Genomic DNA, 20,878 nt, shown 5'->3' on the forward strand with positions numbered 1-20,878 from the left:
CCAGTTTGGCGCTGACGCGCGCTCGTGAGCGCGCGCGGAGCTGGTGCCTCTCCTCCCCTAAGAGGGAGGAGAGAGTCCGGATGTTCGGCACATCATCCCGGGGAGCGGAGCGCAGAGGTACAGCTGCTTGAGTAGGACCTGGAGCCGCGTGACTCATCTGCTGCTTCAAAACGGAACCGAATCAAAAGCGACAAAACAAAGTAGGAAATGATCTTTTCTAAATCCAGCATAGATGTGTACATGTTTTGTTTTTTCTGTGAGGCTCAAACGAGCACGCGGGGACTCTGTTTAGATTTTCTGTGATAATAAAATGTTTTAGTTGGGTTATTGTTCAAGTAGTATTTAAAATGTTGAAAACACCACATTTCAATTCGGAAAAGATTCGATTTATTCGAAAATTTAAGATTTATTTCAATCTAATTAAAACGACATAAAAGCTTTTCTTTCTTGAAGTTTTGAGTAAAATCCATAAGAACAGCTGATTTAGAGTAAAAGCTTCGATTCACACACTGCATTTAAAAGGCAAATACACTGAAAAAAAGCCATGTTTTACCTTCATCACTGATATGTTGATTAATAAGTCAACCAATAGAGAAGCCATGTTTTAATGGTGTGTCTGATTACCAAATAAGGAAGAGGGAAGTAAAAAAAACATCTATTTCGTTGACACTCACCCCATACTTTTTTCATATTGTCCTTTTTTGTACTGAATGCACACATAAAACCTGAGATTCTGCATGAGATTAAATCAGAACATCTTCTGCACGAGCCACACTCTTTCCTTCTCTCATTCTGAATGAGACAAATGCCAACCACCCATCTTTTTTCACCACGGCGGTGTGAAACTTATCCTCAATGCTGCCAGACGTGGCTGCATCTGTCTGATCGGGGCTGGCACACTGCTCCGCTCCGGGAAAAGGTGTGGGAGGAGAGAAACTTGAGGTTCATATAATTAGTTTGCATGCTTCACTTAATAATGTGTAAACAGAAGTGTCCAACCCCCCTCCCTCCTGCTGGTGGTGTTCCCATGTGGAAATACAGACCCAGGTGTCCACATGTCAGGGGTCAGCAGAGAGCAAGTTTTGTTGTTGGCTGCAGCAGCCAGAGCTTTGTGGTGCTCAGCTGCTGTTTACATCTCATGCTCAGACACTTTGTTCTAATTTAAGCAGAAAAAATCCTCAATTTCTTTGTACTTTCTGTTTGACACCTTATTTTCTCACCCACTCCTCCCCTTTTTTTCTCTCCCCCTCTCGCTCTTCTCAGTGGGACTCCTCTCGCTGGGCTTCTTGGTTGCAGCTTGTGTCTCGTAACACTTTTAAAACACGCCTCTGCGTGGGTGTCTGATGGAGGTTTCCCCGCTGTGAGCGTGCGTTTGTGTGCATGTGATGATTGTAGCGGAGAGAGAAAAAGGTGACACCACGCTGCAAATGATGCTGCTGCTGATGTTCACTCTGCCTCAGCTACAGCGACCTGCTCTCGTCCCAAATCTGCTGTGCCTGAAACCAAATTACAGCTGAATTGTTTTATGTCTCGCTGCTCCGGTTCACTCGCTGACAGATGGACATCCTTATGGCTCGTTGTCTTAACACGCCGTGCTGCTTCCAGGGGCCTTCTTCATCCAAAGCACACCTCCAATCCCCCACAGGCGATGTGTGAATCCCACCAAGATTGTTTGTGGAGGATCTGAGAGACAAAACACTTTTATATTGCTGAGGTGGGAGCTGTTGGCCCCGGAGGAAAGGAAGTTTTATGACGTTAGCTGCAGCTTGTGTTTAGTGTGCAGTGGCAATTGCCAGAGCTTTGATCTGTCGCTGTTATGAGGTCATATTTAGGATTGTATGCTGATCTCAGCTAAATGCACAAGTGTCGGTCCATCAAACATTCTGCATTATGGCACAGAGTAGGCAGGGTTTGTTTGTTTGTTCGTTTTTCATGTTTGTTTGGATTTTTTTTGCATTTACTGAGATAATATTTCCTTTTCAAATTGTTTTTCTGCAGACATTTGAGTTGCTTTGAATGTGTGTGTGAACGGGTGAATGACTTATTGTGTTGTGAAGTGCCTTGGGGGGGTTGTAGAAGCTTAAGCCTGGTTTATGAACCAACCAACCAAAAACCCTATACAAATACCGACTCTTTACCGTTTACATGCAGTTTAGTGAAAAACAGGTTCACTGAGAAACCATTTTTACTTGTTATTTTTAAAGGAGTGAATCACTGAAAAAACATTTAATTATTATTTGTGATTCTAATGGGTCACTCTAGGTTTTCATGCAGGCTGAACATGAAAATAGTCTCCTACACCTACCTAAGCATTAGCTTCTGATAGAAAACAGACGGTGAAACTCTAGGATTAGAAAAGCCTGACCGATCTACGTTACACTGTCACTTAACATTCATGGAGTCACGACGGGGAAGGTTGCTGTTGGTTTAGCATTCAGGAAACAGAAGGAAATGTCTCAACTATTAGAAGCTAACCGTTAGCATTAGCAACTCCACCACACGGCAGAAGCTCCTCCAGGTTTGTGTTATTAGTGGAGATAAAACAACAGGGTTGAGAGTCAGGGGTGGAGTTGTTTTGCTGTTATCCAATCAGAGACGAGATGTCTAAACATCAGGAAATAAGGCTCCATGTCACTCACTGCTCCAGCAGACTTCTGTATGCTGATTCAGGTGCTTCTCACCCATCTTGGCTCGCGGCGGGGAAAGCTGTTGTTGGTTTACCATCCAGTAGAGAGCAGAGCACATGTCAGCTGACAGAAGCTAACCGTTAGCATTAGCAGCTCCATAATACAGCTGAATTCCTTCGGGTGTGTGGTATTTATGGAGATAAAACATTGCAGAGAGAATGGAGGCAGTGGAAGAGTCGCAATGACATTAGCCAATCAGAGTTGAGATGTTCGATAGCTGAGTACATTGAATAAGACTCCAAATCCTGCTGTTTTCCGTCCCCCACTCATAACTTCTACTTCCTGAAACAAGAGCGCCAGAGCTTTTTCTCCACCAAGAACAACTTGCAGTCATTTGGATTACAGACTACAGCTGATTTATTGACAAAACAAGTGAATAAGATCTTTAATCCTCTAGGGCTCAAAAGGTGGCCTGCAGTTTCTTTTGATAATCCTCTAATAAATGATCAAATTAAGCTTGTTCTAAGATGCTTTCATCTGTTTGGACTTGTATTGCCAGCAGCACATTGTTGTTCTCCACAGCATGTAGACAGTGAAATAAAAACAAAGTCCCGTAGGTGGTGTCTAACACGACGGGTCTCAGCCTGTTTTCTGGACTCTTTGTTTGCTGGATCCTTCTGGCCCTGCCGGTTGCTCAGAGAGATAAAACAAGAGGAGCAGATGGCTCCTGGAGGTTTGGTGTCACAGCAGGTGAAGCTGGAAGATGCACACATGCAGCAGTTTAATACCAGGCGGAGTCGCCTCCCGTTCCGCCTCGCTGCTCCTCTTTTCAAACCTTCCTCCTCTCAGACACAGGTCTGGGCTCAGGCTCTCTTAAGTGTATTTTTTAATGAGTCTATCACCAAAGCGCTGCGTCGGGACTGACCAGTTGATCACAGACCGAAGAGAGGCCTCCGATCTCATCGGAGCGTAATCATCCAATACTCCAGTAGAGTTACTAATCATTTCATACTCACTCCACTCTGATTCATGTCTCCCGGGTGGCCGTCTCACTGTGCTTAGGAACGCTCCTTCCACACTTGCTCATACATAAAAATTGTGTTTTCTTTAATTGTAAACTATGACCGCACAACTTCAGCTGCCGTCTCTGGCTTCCTAAAAATATAGAATAGATTTTAGGATTTATTACACTTTTTATTATCGCGTCACACACTAAACCACCAAATTTAGACGTTCTTAAACTCAACTTTACAACTTCAAATGCTGAGATTCAGGTCAAGAATTCACAGGAAGTCCCAGAGAAACGTAAAGATGACCAAATTATGTAATTTTTTTGTAAGAATCTTTTATTTATTAGTAATCATCACCTCATTTCTGTGAGTTCTCTAAAAACTCAGAGATTCAGGGTAAATATATAATTTATTGTGAAAATCTGGAACTAGGATGTTTATGTGTGAATTTTATTAAACAGAAACTTGAGTTCAATTGAATTTAAAAAAAGCCCCAAAATGCCGACATTCAGGGTATTTATTCCTCTACATCAGTGTTCACCTGGTATTATTATATGACTACACAAAATCACGTGACTCCACCCCTTCCAGTTTTTTGGCATCTTAACGGAACATCTACAACCAACATGGAACTTTCTGTAAAACAAACAGGAGCAAAGTGGCGTCGGTGATAGAGATAATCTGCGGTGTCTGTAAATTTTTGGTATTTCGCCCACCTCTCTATACGTGATACAAATCTTGTTTTAACCAGAAACTTTCTTGTTGTAACAACATATAAAAGTCATTTTGACAATTGATCGGATGGATTTCTTGTCCACGGAAATTTTCAGTACTTCCACTTTCTAAATGAGGTAAAGGTTTCAAAGTAGAAGTTCACTTCCTCTTGATGCTTTTTCAGTTTTAGAAACTTTTTACATTAATGAAATTAAATGCATAAAGAGTATATCCATATATTTCATTAGACATTGTTCTCTGTGTGTGAAATAGGTGCTTTTGGTGTTTGTTTCTATTACACTAAAACGCGATCTCTCGGCATGTAAAGCTGTCCGTCCATTGTGTTGGCAACGGGGTGCTCATGGCGGAGCTGGCGGTCGACGAAGCTAATGAGTGTGATTTGTTGAGTTTTGCACCATGTTGCTGAGGTTTTTGTCATTCAGAGTAAAACGCCACAAAAGATAATCACCATTTTACCTTTCTCGTTATTACGAGAAATTTTCTGGTAAAGTGAGTTTTATGTGTCATTATAACAAGAAACATTCTCTTTATTATGACATACTGTCCCTTCAATATTTTTCCTCACATTGACATCATTACGCTTCCATACTGATGAGTATGCACAAGATAACACAGTTTTATTAAATATACATCTGCATGAACAAAAAATGTGGTACATCAATGTAACTAAAACACTTCTGTTTTCTCTTTAACGCCTTTTTTTTGTGTAATAATGCAACTTTTCAGGAGACACTTTAAGTCATTTTAAAAGGGAAAAAACGATTTCATTCAATCAAGGTTTTGCACAAACCCAGTAAAGCTCCTCATGGATCGTGTGGGTCAGTTAGCAGCAGTTAGAAAAAGCTGATCAAATTTTGCTTTTGCAAAGATGCGATTATTTTAGCAAATAAATGCTTATGGTATTATTTTTTTAGCAGGAGTCCCACTCATCCCTCCTTTTTTGTAAATGTTCTTGCAGCTTAAGTTTCTGGTTCTCTCTGTTCACTTGAGGAGGAGCAGCAAAGTCGACTGTTTCTGTTTAAATGTCGCCGTTCGAGTGGTAGATTACCCCCTTTGGGGATGTTGCGAATGAAACCCGTCAGGCCGCTGGTTTGGCGTCCCATCACCTCGGTGCAGATGCTCATCCTGCTGTGCTCCACCACCAACACACAGCCTCGTACAATGCACGCGGCTGGCAGGAGGCTGCGCTTGTTTATTACACACAAGAGGCGTCGCTTAAAACCCAGAATGCCACCCAGAGTGCTCTATTATCATCCTCGCCCTGCGTCTCCTCAAAGGGCCACCTGTTAGCAGCACATGAAAGTCTGAAGGAGGAAAACGGTGTGCTGCTGTGCTCAGATACTCCCTCACCCTCCCCTTCACTTGACAGGTCTATTCAGGCCTCAGATTTGATATAGGGGGGGAGGGAGGTGGTTCTGTTTCTATGGAAGAGTTATTTCTTTTCTTTTTGTGAGAAGAAAAATGATTTCGTTGAAGGGTGATGTTGTGGTATTCCAGGGCTTTTTGCTCTTATCTCCAGTTCCGGTGATTGTGCTCTGTGTCTCTCCCCCAGTGCACTGTTAGCCCTTATAAAGCTGCTCCAAAAGCATATTTCTGCGCTCATTTAGAAATATTTCTACAAATGAAAAAATAATTTTGCTGAACAAAGTAAGTATACAATTTTGTATATTAAGAATAGAACAATTGCAGGTCCATGGGTGATTTTTCTAACAGGTTCATGTTTATATTCTTAGATGTATTTTTTTCCTTTAATCAGTTAGAGCTCAACCTAACACCGACACGTAATATTTGTCTCTATTTTTGCGTTTAAAGACGTGGTTGACTGAAAACCCACTTGTTAAAGATTATTCCTTTCTAACGGGTCACTCTTGAGTGTTTCATGCAGGCTGAACATGAAATAGTCTCCTACACCTATCTCCTGCATTAGCTTCTGATAGAAAACAGACGGTGAAACTCTAGGATTAGAAAATCCTGACAGATCTACGTCACACTGTCACTAACATTCATGGACTCACCCATCTGGACTCACGGCGGGGAAGGCTGTTGTTGGTTTAGCGTCCAGGAAACCGCAGAGAAAGTCTAGACTAGTTTAAGCTAACTATTAGCATTAGCAACTTCATCACACGGCAGAAACTCCTCCAGGCTTTTGTTATTTTTGGAGACAAACCATTCACGTTGCAAGTCAGTTGTAGAGTCGAGTTGCTGTCATCCAATCCATCGTCCCAAACCTGCGTCTGAAACTCAGCTGTGATGTGGCTCATTGTTTGTTAGCATCCTGTTAGCAAGCATAATTCTGGACTCTGTCCGATGAAGATATTTATGACTATTAAACATGTCTCACTCCCAGTGAATCACAGACACTTGTTCGTTAGCATGCAGGGCAGTGCAGTCCCTTTCATTTACGTACATTAACTGTTTCGAGCTTAACGATATTTTGATGTGGTGTCAACAACAACATGCGAGCATCTATAAGGAAACATGCACTGTGGTGCTTGAGATGAAATTATGAGGAAGATTTTTTTTCTGTTCCTTCTCAAACACTACAGGAGGTCCTCTAATGGAGATGTGTTCTCGGGATGCACAGAAACAGGAGAAGAGTGTGTTTTTGTGGGGAATGAAGCTTTCTGACAAGTGCTTCAGCAGGTTGGAAGTGGAACGTCCAGCTGCATTTTACAGTCGACCTTTTTGCTAGATATCATCTGAATGCATAAACTGAAAGTGGTCAGGCAGCTCCTCCAGAACACTTCTAGAAAATGAGAAGACTCAAGGTTTTACTGGAGATGATGACGAGGTTCAGAAACATTCCAGTTTGAATGATGAAATGGGGATTTTCTGTCTGGCAGCTGCATTGTTCGTGTTTCCATCAGTTTTTCAGAACACATTCAGGTCTGCACTTGGTTGACTGTAGAAAGAATGACAAGAAATTCAAACTTTATGTACTTTTCATGATTTGTTACTCTTCTTGAAAATTCAACCTTTTGGCATTCAGCGCCAGCAGCACTTCAAGTTGATGTTTGACTCCGTTGATCTGCGTTCTAGGCGTGTCCTAACCCCTACTTCACACTGGAGGCATCGGCAGCGTGGAATGGTTTACTCACGAGTTTCGCTGCATTCCAGTACACACTGGAAAAATTATTTTAGGTTTTGTGTGAAAAGACGTAGTGGACCACAAATGCTCGTCAAACCAAATTGATGTCATCAAGCCAGACACGGAGAGGAGAAGAAAAATGGCTGAGTTTAGTGAGCTTCGAGTCCTTTCAGGACAAAAGAAGCAGCGCTAAATGTGGAGAAAAACACAATAGAAGGAGATTAATGTATAGTTCGTGTGAACATGATCAAGATTTATTAAAATGGGGAAATCTTCCATGGGTAGTATACAGTGGGGGGGACGGTCTTGGCCACCCCTCGGGAATAACCCTGATTCACACACTGTAACGACTCCAGTGCCAGTCCTGTGTGTGTGGTTGGATTACTGATCCGACAGCAGTTGAGTTTAGGATCCATCACATCTTTACCATAGCCAAGTTAGCCATGATGGATTTCAATGGCTTTGAGGTTCGTCTCGAATCTCAAACTTTGAAGGACGTTCCAGGTGATATTTCCTAATTAGAACGTGTAAATTCTCACCGCTGAGAACAAACGAAGCCCAGCGTTCTCACCATTGCTGATTGAGGCCAGAATCATCCAACCCTAACCCTAACCATCACCCTCTCCACCCAGCACACACACCTACAACAAACTGCCGTTTTTATGTTTTTCGGTTTCCAGAAAGCCCTAACTCAAGCCCAAGGGTGTGCTTCTTTCAGCTTAGTGTGATGAAAGACCAAAGACCTTATCAGGCCCCCTAACTCAACCTCAGAGGCTCGGAGAGAACACACTCTCACCATCACTAACAGCTCAATACTTCTTGCTTATTGATTTTCTGTATGCCCTGCACTGCAGTTTGTCTTTTAACACAAAGAACCCGCTGCCACAACAACACGACCGCTCTGTGTGTGTCTGTGACGACGGATTGCTTCAGTTTAAGGAGGACGAAAGAATATTTCACCAACAGGATGTAATATCAGCTTTAAATAGAGAAAAGGTGCTCTCCTGCTTAATGTTTGGTGTTCTGAATATGAAAACAAAAAGGCCGGGCGGTAACTTCAGTTCGACACTCAGACACACAACAGCCTGTGTATCGGAGCAGTCAGTTTTTAAAGCCACGATTGATCCGATGCTTGATTGAAGTGCGTTTTTCTACATTTATTCTCTGATTAATGCCATTCAATGTCATTGTATAGAATATAATTCTAAACTAATACAAGATTTCTTATATTTAAACAAGAGCAAAACAGCTGCTGCACCAAAACCAGAAAAGAAATCCTGCAAAAACACGCCTGAGAATGTGAATGAGTAGATTAACGGATTTATAATACAACTGAGATGAGAAAACAACACGGAAACTTCAGTCAATACTGTAAGGAATATAAATAAATGGCCACTGACATGAAATCAGATGTTGCGCTGATGCTATTCTGCCTTAAAGGAACCATAAATGGGAAATATTCCCTCAGTGCTTTCTTCTGAACACAGCTTTATTCCTGTTTGATTGAGGTGATGCAGTAATAATGCAGATCTATAGAACCTCATGAATCAGTTTGGTCACACCTCACAGACATGTTGACTTTAGTAAATTACAAGGTACAGTTGGAGGGCTCTCCCCAAATAGACAGGGATGATGTGCTCGTATGGTGCAGTGACTCGTACTGAATAAGAAGGAATCATTACAGAAAAGAACCTGTTCATCTATTCATTATGTTCTAAACCTTCTCTTGATGAAGGAGATGATGATGAACTCACGATGACTGTAGAGTAAAAACCAATTTAGCTAAACATCACATTTTTACTGTAGTTAAATATTCACAGCAAGTCTGCAGTCAGCAGAGAACCCGGCGTGTCCCTAATTTGTTCTACTCAAACAGAACCGGTAAACCAGGGGCGCCTCCAAAAATTTTTGATAGGGGTGGCCAGATGGGACCAAAGAAATTTTTGGGGTAGCACAACAAATTGGTCCTTGTGGTAACTCTGGGAGAATTTAGCCTGTGGCGATGGACTGCATTTTACCTTAATTCATTTTTATTAAAATAACAGTATGTATCCAAAACATTTAACTTAAATTTTACAAATGCAAACATTTTAGAAAAAACATTTCAGTTATTTAAAATGTTATCCCAAATTTTATTTAAAAATATTTTTTTTCAGGTTTATTCACCTGATGCTGTGTTCACAAAAAGCAACTATGGAGATAAAACTTTTTTTTAAATAGTGAGCAACAAAAACATGTATTTTTTGTTATTCAGATTATTTCTTTACTCAGTAATTGTATTATTTTAATTTTGTTTTACAATTATGTCTTGAATATACAAGATCAATATATGGTTTGACTGAACATTAATATGATTTGTTAACACTTGCTTTTCCGGGGGGGGGGGGGGGGCACCCCTTGGGGGCACCCTTGCGGTAAACAGGATGGAGTTAGCAGATGTTTGCTGGTTAGACTCCAGTTGGAGGTCAAGCGTGGTGCTTTGATGCTTCACAGCGCTGGTTTAAGTGGTGAAAGTCACCCAGATAATCTGCATGTAAACATCAAGCTGATACCGATAACCCCGCTGTTTGTCAAGATGAGTCCGTAAGCTTTTCTCTCCTGGAGATTTGGAGTAGAAGCAGGCCGTCATGGAAGGCGGTTGTCACTGCTGTGATCTTCTGTGTCTTTGTCTGTTGACGACAAAGACACAGCCGCTCAGTCTAACATTCCGCAAACACTAGGGTTCGAATTACGGGGAGCTAAGGGGATCCCGGCTCCCCTCATATGGGGATGGGCTCCCCCAAAAGCCATCAACTGACCCATCAAGTTTGAGCCCCTCGTTAGCTGCCACTGAGCCCCACGTACACCCCTTCTCTTACGGATATCAGACGGACAGCTACCCCATCTTACTGTGTTTCCTACAATAATCACAGAATAGAGTCAGAGTATCACTTTTAAATGTTTCTAAAAACTCATACATAAATGCTGAAAGAGAAAACTCCAGATTTCTGTTTTAAATAAGGTTTACCTGAGAGGTCTTGAAGTACAGACACGTGTTTTCATCTCTCTGCAGATAGCACTTAAAATGGCACTCTCCTGGAGGCTGCTGCTGGCGTTCCTGTTTGCCATCCTGGCTCTGTCACATGGTGCGGATCCTGGAGCTCCTTATGACAAGAGGAGAAAGGCGCAAACTTCGGCAGGAGGCAGCAATGCCCTACAATACCCTCCTCAAGCCCAGCAGAGACCCAGCTACAACAGGGATCGCAGCCAGAGGAGCCGCTCCAAGGCCGGAGCTGGGCTCCTTTCCCACAGGACCCTGCACCCGCTGCCCAGACCCGAGGATGATGGGACAGGTCTGGAGGGTCTGAGCCCGGTGAGAGTAGAAACGGGTCCCAGCAGGGATAGAGCTCGACAGAGTTTGAAAAGTCGGCCCATGGCTCAGGAAAACCAGCTCCTGGGGATGCAGATGGGAGGAGGGAACAGGCATGGACACCCGTTTGAGTACAAGAGACAAGGAAGCAGGCGTGACAAGATGCGACACAGAAAAGGTGAGCTGCAAGTAGATTTGTGCAAGTCGCGTACTGGACTGGAAATAGAAATGTCTGTTTCACATTTGTGATTTAATGTTGCACATTAAAGCGTTTGAGTTCATTGTTAATTATAGGTTTTTACTTGGTTGTGTTACCCAACACAAGATTCAGATCAGAAATAAATGATAAATAATGCAGTTCAGAAGGTTTATTAATGTGAGACAAACACTGTGAGAGCTCAAACTCCCTGACAAATGCATAAAGGAAGATCCCACTATTATTGAAAATGATATATTATGTTTTAGGTTTTATCTGAACAAATCATTGTTCTACTCGCTCAACTGAAAGCTACAAAATAACAGCAACAAATCTCATCAGAGATGTTGTTCTGGATCCTGAAAATCCACAGAACCAGACTGTGAAGCCTTTATGTGCAGCTTTATGCACCAAAACATTATCACTCACAACACCACCCAAACGGGAACTGTGCTTGGATGCAGACAGACGTCATTCTACGCTAGCCTGGCAAGCCAGACTAAATAAATGTATTATTTAGTCTGGCAACGCTCCATTGACGGCTCTCGGTTGTGGGGCAGGTTCTACCGTTGTCTTTCAAATGATCTCCGCATGTTACTGGACATTGTTCACCGCAACAGCCATCGGTACATGAGGCGGTCCGCACCTGAAGAAGGAGAAAAGACATAATATTTTCTAAAAAAAAAGGCACTTAAATGCATCTATCTGCTCCTGATTCTAATGAAGCCCAAGTTCTAATAGTCCAAAATTGATGTAAAAGCCGTTTCAAACGAGCTGTCGCCATCTTGTTTCACTCTGTTGCATCATCCCACCCACCAGGCAAATAGAGTGCCCTGATTGGCCCACGAAGCGGATAAAACTCCGTGATTTGTTCACTAAGCAGATAGAGCAATATGATTGGCCCACCCTTATGGACCAATCACAGCTCTTTATGTGTTTGAAACCCCTCTAGAGAGCTGTGATTGGCCAGCCAGAATGCTGTTGGGGCTGCAGAGGTTCCAGTGGAGCGTTCCAAGACCAAACTTTGCAAAGCAAAAATTTGGTCTAGTTCACTAGGCTAATTCTACGCTGCTTTTTTAATGAAATTGGTATTTTTTTTTCAAGGGATGAGAACTCAGATCCAGGGCTCCAAACTCTAAACATCTGGTTTATTTTATTGAAAATCTGACAAAAAAAATAATGGAAAACCTCCAAAACCTCTTGGAAATAAGAAACGGATAAAACGTCAGACAACAACATCTTTAAACATGTTGGGTAACTATTATCTGAGCAAAGGTTTGAAAGAAATTAAAACAGAAATTAAATCTAACTAACGTTACAGCAAATCACCACAGAACCAATAAAATGACAGATGTATGATTTTGTAGTGGAAAACATTTGTTAATTATGACCAATAAGATGTGATATTCCATACAAATATGAAATATCAATCTGATTGATCTTTGAATGTTTAATCAGAAGATTCTAGGGTTCTTTGCTTCTTCAGGGACCATAAATACACTTCGCATTAATTCAGACAGAGTCAGTATATAGTTTATAAAATGAATTTAATTATTTTTCCTAAACTAATAATTTATACATGACAAGATATGAATAATGAGATGTGATGTGGTGGATGTGAGGTGTTGTAGCAACCGTTCTTTGTATCTAAGAGAAATTGTGAAATCTGGGTGTAAAAGAATTTGTTGTTTGTTATAAACTAGATAGTTGTTTATTAAAACAGCATCAGGCGCAATCTGTTGTGCCAAGTCTACGCACCCTTGGTGTGGAGGTTCTCGTTCGATCTGGGGGGTCATGCGGGTCACTGCCGGTGGAGTGAACCGCTGATGTCAGGAACCCGTAGATAGTTCCGATAGGACCCGTCCAGTCTGAGATCCCTCGAGGTGAAGGCAGGAGGCTGGAACGCTTATTTGCATCTAAGGTTGATGTTTGCTTGGCTCTTAGAGAGCCGGTCGTCTGGTATCAGCCGCAGCGTTGCAGAGAGGCTTTCACAGGAGGTCAAAGGAGAAGATGGTTTCAAAAAGGCTTCATTCCCAAATTGGCCGGTTCAAGGGTCAGCGAGTAACTGAATTACTCAGGAAGTAATTCTTGTTTTATTAAACTACTTTGTTTTGATTGTTGGCCAAGTTTGGCCAATCAGAATTTGACACATTTCTGAGTCTTTACCAACATCCCTCAGAAAGCCACGCCCTCCTCAGATACAAAATTCTTAACATGTATCTTATTGTAATGTGTATGAGTGTAGACAATGAGTAACTTGTTAAATCAAACATACTGATTTGTGGTATAAATGGATCATTGTAAGAACAATATTCATTTCAAAGTCATTGATTTAAGCACAGGTTATTCAAACATTTCATTTAAACATCTTGTTCATTCATCACATATGATTATTTAAGCTTACGAGTTGTAAAATCATGGCGTCTTCACTTATTCAGAGTGAAGAATGTTGACGTCTGGCGTTGATGCTGAGAGTGCAAGAACCTTGGGATAGAAAGTTTATGGCTGCGTTGAGGAACAATAAGTGAGCAAAGGGTTGTTTTGGGAGTCCAGATGGTGTTGCTGTGAAAGGTGCATAAGGTTATTATGTTGGTGAATATATAGGTGAAAATTGACCCTTTTGGTACGTTACAGTTTATAAATTTTGTTATCTCTGATGGAGTTGCAGAATAAATTAAAATCTTTACTTTGGAGACTTGTGAAAGGATTTGGCCCTGTAGGCCTCCTTGTGACAAGGTTGAGAGGAAACAGACTTTTTTGTATTGTTTCATTTCCACAACTAAAGCAGAAAAATAAAACCCAGTTTGTAGAAATCGATTCTTGGAAAATATGTCCCACTTTGTGTTCAGGGTTTCCTTCAGAGCCTGAGTTGAGCGCGGCGTTGAAGGACAGAGACCGATTTGAGGATTCTCCCCCCTCCTTGTCCTCATCGACCACCTCCCCCTCTCTCAGCATGACCCCACCCATTGAACCTCCCTCCCCCATCATTAGCCTCCTTGGCTCTGGCTCCTCCGTGGTTACCACAGCGACGAACGAGCATCCCCCAACACTGCCCCCGGCCTCCACCAAACCCCAGGTAACCCCAGCAAAACTCAAGTGCTTATTAAAGGCTGTCTGTTGTGTCTCGGTGTGATTCCAGTCTGAAAGCGGGGCCCGTTGCTGTTGTTTTGCTGCCACAAACCTCTCAGCTCATCTCTCACCAGAACCTGCTGCTGGTGAAAAATGTCCTCCAGCCGTCCAAACCTGTGGAGTAGTGACGATGATCCTAATAATATGTCCACACCTCAGCTCTGAGTCCAGCAGCACATGTTACAACAACCACCTTTTAGTTCCTGTCCTATAAACCAATGCAGAACAAACTGTGTGAGCAAAGATGGAGTTTTTTTATTTGTTTATAACTTTTTATTTATTTGTCCCTCTCCTCCTCGCTGTGATTACATGTCATGGAAAAGCTACAGGAGTGCAAAAGCTAGCGCTCACCACCTGAATGAGAAAAACAGACATTTATTGGCGGCTAATACAGGAAACCTGCGTGGAAGACTATTTCTTATTAAACTCAGAGTGACCGACATTTCAAATATAACAGTTAAAAAAACAGTTTCTCAGTGAACTTGGTCTTTAATTTTAACTTGATTTATTATTGTGTTGATGATTCAGCAAGCTGTTGCCCCCTGCAATGAATCTAATAGCCACAAAACCCGTTTCCTGATGAACAAAACAAAAGTATGGATCTGCTTCCGTGAGGAGCTTCGCTCAAAGTCCTGTTGACTTGATTATATCCTGAATCATTTGTCTGCCCAAAGAGAAGAAAATGACAGTAGAAATGTTTTCATTGCAACAGTGATGGCTTGTGTCGCTGGGTTGGCTGATTTGTGAGGAAACTAAATCCCATAAATGATGCTGGAATAACAGCTCCAGACTGCGGATCGCCTGCAGGTAGCATTCATTTCCTTCCACCTCCAATAAGAAGAATCAGAGTGCTGTTCTGGTTGATGAGCTGTAAGTTTCAACCTGTAAACGGCGCATGTATCAGTAACACTGTTGCTGAGTCAAGTTTATTTGTATGCCGGTCTGCGAGCAGTCGTTCTCTCTGCTGCTAACGTCGTCATCTCTTCAACTGCATTTTATGAACCACTGAAACATTTGGGCAACCTGCTTCAAAAGAACACCCTGAATATGTTTACCTGCAAATGCAACAAACCACTGCTGCAGTTTGACCTCAGCTACTAGAGAACCAGTGTCTCAGCAGCCACTCAGAGACCAAACAGACTTATTCACTGATGAATATCTTTATATTCACAATTAAAGGAAAGGGCTCCCAGAGTTTAAAGCCACATTGACCTTGCTGTTGTTATATGTTGGCAGCTTCGGGTGTCCATGTAGCACACAACAGCCTGAGCTGTCTCAGACCTGCTTTCCAATGCTAATCAGTAACGATGTAATGGCCACAAAGAAAGGGTTCGTTGGGAAAAGGTGGTTTAACACATCATAACCATAAATGCAACACTTTACTTTTACATATCCCAGCCCAATTCAGCGTTGGCTGTAAAACATTAGTTGTGATATTGCTAAAGCTAGCATGAGCTAATGCAAAGAACAACGTTGGAGCACTAATCAAGTTCCAGGATGTGCTGGGAATAACAACTTTAAATAAATGCCAGATAGATCCACAGCTTGTCCTCCTCCTTGTTTACACAAACACCCTCTACAACCCTCCGGAGAATCACTTTGCCTGACACTCTCTTCATTCCTCGGTAATCCACACTCCACACGCACACCAGCAGACATCGGCCGGCTCGACATTTACCTCCTCCTTAGTCGTCGTCGTTGTCTTCCTCCGCTTATCCGTGTCCGGGTCGCGGGGGCAGCATCCCAACTAGGGAGCTCCAAACCGTCCTCTCCCCGGCCTTCTCCACCAGCTCCTCCGGCAGGACCCCAAGGCATTCCCGGACCAGATTGGAGATGTAACCTCTCCAACGTGTCCTGGGTCGACCCGGGGGCCTCCTGCCGGCAGGACATGCCTGAAACACCTCAACTGGCTCCTTTTGATCCGGAGGAGCAGCGGTTCTACTGCGAGTCCCTCCCGAATGTCCAAGCTCCTCACCCTATCTCTAAGGCTGAGCCCAGCCACCCTACGGAGGAAACTCATTTCGGCCACGATGAAATGTCTACAATCTAGCTGTAGTTGTTGTGCCGTAACAAATGATTATAAATGATTTTCAGAGACAAGGACAAGGAGAGGTGATGCCAACCCTGGACATGGCACTCTTTGACTGGACAGACTATGAGGACATGAAGCCTGTAGACACTTGGCCGTCTTCAAAGAAGAAAGGTTGGTAATGAGACTGTGAGTGTGCATCACTAAAGATTTTAACGTGAGGTGAGCAGAGTTTAATTAAACTCTGGTTGTGTTTTTGGAATCAGTCTGAAACCTTCAGAAGGAGGAACTGAAAGACCTCTTCACCTACACGCTGTCATGTTTTTTTTTATGGAGCAATAAATTACTATTGAATGCTAAACATATTAGAAGTGTTGATATTTTAACATGAAGAAACAAGAAAATAGCTAAGAGTCATTAGCAGTCATCGTGGAGAAAATGTTCTCCAGTGAACTTTACTTTAATCTTATCTGACAAGAACTTGTAACCTCAATAACTTTAACTGTGGGCAAAAGGATTGCTAGTGTTTTTTATAGCCATTATTCACATTTAAATGTAAAACGCCTTTAAAACTGTAAAGTCACAGTGAGCAGTTTCCTGCGCCTCCACCTTACTGTCATAACTGTAGCTAGCACTAACAACGAGCTAACACTAACATGAGCCAACTAACACCAAAGGGAAAAGATCCACACTGTTGGACAAAAATATTATTACTTACAAGTCCAGTAGCAACAAAGCCAGGTCACCATCAGTCTGTGATTTTGTAGCCTCCCTCAAAATAGCATTCGCCTCCAAAGAGCAGATTTCTTCTTTTTCTTCTCTTATGTTTTTTATTGACAATTTACAAAATGAATTTACTAACCGCTAGCATTACAGCTAGCAGCCGTAAAGCAGGTAAAGAGCGCCCCCCTAGGGCACCTACCTACTCCACAAAGCTGTCCAGTGAAGTTTTGGGTCAGCAGAGGGATAGAGAGTGGTGTCAAATATGAATCTGGTCAAGTTTCTAATTCAACTATCACTGAGCTCAACGTTAACGCTCTAGCTGAACGTTTAAAAAAAACTATCTGTTGTTACTTTGAGTATATGTTAGGAGAGTCTATTAAATGGTTAAAGTTTGACATAGATTGCTTCTTTTACTCCTCTCTCAAACCATTTACCTTCTCTGTCCAGAATGTGTACTTTGTCATTTTAAACATGTGTCCCTTGTCAAACGCGAAAACACACTTTAAATAGGGGTGGGGGGGAATTAGAGTTCACCTTTCCAGTACCTATAATGCAGCTTTAAATCCCATTCCTAAGCAGCACTGAATATAGTTTTCTGCTGCAGACAAAAGACGGAGCAAGAACCTCAGCAGTGGAAACATGACTGTGGGCGGTGGTGCAGTGGAGCCGTGCGATCACCACCTGGACTGCCTCCCAGGTCAGTGAAAAAAGGTGTTCAGCATTTACAGACATTGATTATTTATTTAACAAGCACTTCCTGTCACCTGTGCTTGGGTGATAGATTTTTAACCTGGTGTGATTTTTTCTGCAGAAGCATCAAAGACTGTAAAAGTGTCCCTGTTTATTGAACTCTGCTGGTAAAAGTTTCTTGTTTCTGTTTTGCACGAGGTTCCTGTTGTGATCTGAGACAACACGAGTGTACACCTCACAACAGAGGCCTCAACAACAAATGCTATGATGACTGCATGTGTGAGGAAGGTGGGTGAGGAGAAAATTAGTGTTTCTCAGTTACGCACAGCAATATCGACCTTTGAACCCAAATCAGGACTACGAACTTTTTCAGGCTGCAGGAATAAACATGTTTAGGACGACTGAAGAATGAGATTAAAGAGAACACTGAGGGACCGTTTTAGATTAGCTCAAACATAACAATGAATGAGTGGTTTTATTGTTATTGCAAAAATGCAATTCTCACATCAAGAAGTTCACTCAAAACATATACTTGAAGTCCTATCATCACTCTGAGTTTCACATGCAAGCTAAATGTGAAAGTCATCTCCCACCTCCATGTCCAGCATTAGCCGCTGAAAGAAAACAGACAGGAAAACGCTCAGGTCAGAAAAAGCCACACAGATCTGTGTCATGATGTCAATTAGTATTCATGGACTCACCCATCTTGGGTCATGTTGTTGATTTAGCATCCAGGAGAGAGCAGAGCACGCCTCGGCTAGTAATAGCTAACCATTAGCATCAGTAACTCCACCACATGGCAGAGCTCTTTCAGGCTTATTTTTGGAGAGGAAACATCAGCTGGCAGAGTGAATGGAGACAGTGGAAGAGTTGCTTTTAGCCAATCAGAAGTGAGATGTCTGAATACCATGAATGTTAATGAGTAAGACTTGGGCGGGGGGGGGGGGGGGGGGTTGACAACACAGCAGCTCAGTGCCACCAAAAATGTGACTAAAACTCAACAGGCAGGTGTGCAACTACCTGCTTTTTGAGGGAATGCAAACGTGTGACCGCCCCAAACGTGATTTGTGCACAGAGAGGGGAGGGATAGTCAGATGGCAGTTTGATAAAGGGATCAGGATCCAGTCATTAAAACCGGGACATTCACAATGATTGGGTGAGGTGTTTCCAGGATTGTACATTTCAGAGGCAATTAAAATGATCCCCTTATCTGAAAAAAAAAACCATTTCATTTATGGGTTGCCATCAGTTTTTTTATTTCTTTGAACAACCAATTCCTGACTTCAATCAAAGAGATCTTTCAATTCCTGATTGTTAAATGAAACTCCAAAATGCAGAGAATGAAGGAATAAGTTTCAAAGCTTTAGTGGAGGAATAAACCTCTGCAGTTTGCTTTTTTTTTCTAATTTATATTTGTAGTAACTTACTTCCTGCAATGATTTTTCAGGGTTTCGTTGTTATGCTAAATTCCACCGGAAGCGGCGCGTGACAAGGAGGAGGGGCCGCTGTGTGGCGCCGGACTCGGTCAGCAGTGACCACGGAGGCTTCATCACTATATGAGGATGAGGCGGAGGAGGAGCCTGAAGAATAACCACACCACCACTCTAACAAAAGCAACAGGATACACACAGCTAACAGATTCAACAATCTCCTCCTACTTTTTTCACATCAAATCTAGAATATTTACCAGTCACATTCAAACATCTGGTCAACTAACCCCCCCCCCCCCCCCCCCCCCCACCCCCACCCCCACCCCAAAAAAACCAACTGCCGAATAAACTGGAAATGTTTCATTATGGAATAAGCCATGCATCCTATCCAGCAGAGTTTACGCCAGCATTGATAAACGAAGATGTATCGGTTCATCAGGTCCTACATGAACGTGTTTCTACTTGAAATCCCCTCAGCCACTGACCTTTCACCAAGTTAGCTTTGTAGATACGACAGATATTTAATGTTAATTGTTTAATGTGTGTCTTAGTTTTAAGCAAAAACAGGTTTTAAATTTAAAAAAAAGATTTTTTTACAAAAGGTTTCCGTTGAACAATTGAGAGCACACCAACTTAGACAGGTCTCGTAAAAGAAAATGTTCCATTTGTTCTTCTGCTTTTTAGAGGTTTCTGAAGTTTATTTGACCTGAAATGAACCAAATCATCTTCAAATCAAACAAAAAGGAACATCTAATCTAATAAACTTAACTCCACCTTCTCTCCTAAATAAAAATACGCCAAGGAGATTTTTAAACTGCTGCCACCATTCAAAGGTTATGATGTAGAAAATGTCTGTTTACTTTGCATTTATTGAGTCCTAATATTTGTTAATTGTTGTTATATTTATTCTTTACTCGAATATGGTGTCTGTGTTTTCCTGCATTTTCCGTTTTTGTCATTAAAAACTGAGATAAAGAAATGTGTGTGAATTTTCTCCTTCTTGGACAAAACATGATAGCATCAAAGATGAAATGTTAAATGGCCTTTTGGTCATTCACCCATTCACACACATTCACATCCTGATGGGGATGAGCTACAGTGTAGCCTCAGCTCCCCTGGGGTGCACTGACCACAGGCACTACCGGTCCCTCCGACCACCACCAGCGTGTCTTGCTCAAGGACACAACAGCAGGATTATCCGCTGGAAACCAGGATCGATCCAACCACCCTCCGACTGCTGGACCAACCGCTCTACCTCCTGAGCTACTGCCGCCTCAGATATTATATTTTTTCTTAATGAATAAATGAAATAACATTTCAAACTATAAAAAACTAAGTTGAAACCAAACTTTGAAAAACTGCCAATACTATTGTTTAAACAAACTCAAACTTACTTCAAAAACCTTTATTTGTCATTTACCCCAGCTATAGATGCGTAAGCAGTAACATAATAGATGCATTTTACCTGTGAGCTCCCGACACCAAGATAGTTTCAGATGCAAAACAGGAGCGAACGCATTCCACCAGCTAGGTCACGGTGCGACCCGAGACTTGTAGGACCGTGCATTTCCAGCCAATGAAGGGAGGTCTGCCATCACCCACCAGGCCCCACCCACAAAACCAGTTTTCATCTGAAACAAACAAAAAAATAAAGATTCAAACCAAAGAAAACATTTTGAGAGCAAAAATCAGAGATGCGCAAAAAATATGTGATAGTTTCTTTTCGTTCAGAAAACAAAACATTTGGAGGAACTTTTGAAAGGCTTTTTGTTTCATTTCTTGTTTTTAACTTTGTAGTTTAGTTACATTGTTTATTAATCTATCGTTCCATTAAAAAAGAACAAAAACGGAGTTGAAACCAAGTTTTACAAA

General features: G+C 42.0%; 1 protein-coding gene across 1 annotated transcript; it reads left to right on the forward strand.

Moving 5' to 3' along the window:
- The first annotated feature begins 43 nt into the window (after window positions 1–43).
- draxina (dorsal inhibitory axon guidance protein a) lies at window positions 44–19,316 on the forward strand. Its single transcript, XM_015958423.3, has 7 exons — window positions 44–200; window positions 10,513–10,987; window positions 13,855–14,081; window positions 16,229–16,337; window positions 17,491–17,583; window positions 17,775–17,864; window positions 19,024–19,316. The coding sequence occupies exons 2-7, from the start codon at window positions 10,525–10,527 to the stop codon at window positions 19,134–19,136; spliced, it is 1,095 nt and encodes a 364-aa protein (XP_015813909.3). The 5' UTR covers window positions 44–200; window positions 10,513–10,524; the 3' UTR covers window positions 19,137–19,316.
- The last annotated feature ends 1,562 nt before the right edge of the window (window positions 19,317–20,878 follow it).

This window comes from Nothobranchius furzeri, chromosome 3 (genome assembly GCF_043380555.1).
Source record: "Nothobranchius furzeri strain GRZ-AD chromosome 3, NfurGRZ-RIMD1, whole genome shotgun sequence".
NCBI lineage: Eukaryota > Metazoa > Chordata > Actinopteri > Cyprinodontiformes > Nothobranchiidae > Nothobranchius > Nothobranchius furzeri.

What these genes read in the sequence shown, in the direction of transcription:
- draxina (XM_015958423.3), top strand. Translation starts at nt 10,525, where the DNA reads ATGGCACTCTCCTGGAGGCTGCTGCTGGCGTTCCTGTTTGCCATCCTG. An exon ending in CGGCCTCCACCAAACCCCAG is followed by an intron (nt 14,082 to 16,228) that starts GTAACCCCAGCA and finishes AATGATTTTCAG; the next exon opens with AGACAAGGACAAGGAGAGGT. An exon ending in GCCGTCTTCAAAGAAGAAAG is followed by an intron (nt 16,338 to 17,490) that starts GTTGGTAATGAG and finishes TTTCTGCTGCAG; the next exon opens with ACAAAAGACGGAGCAAGAAC.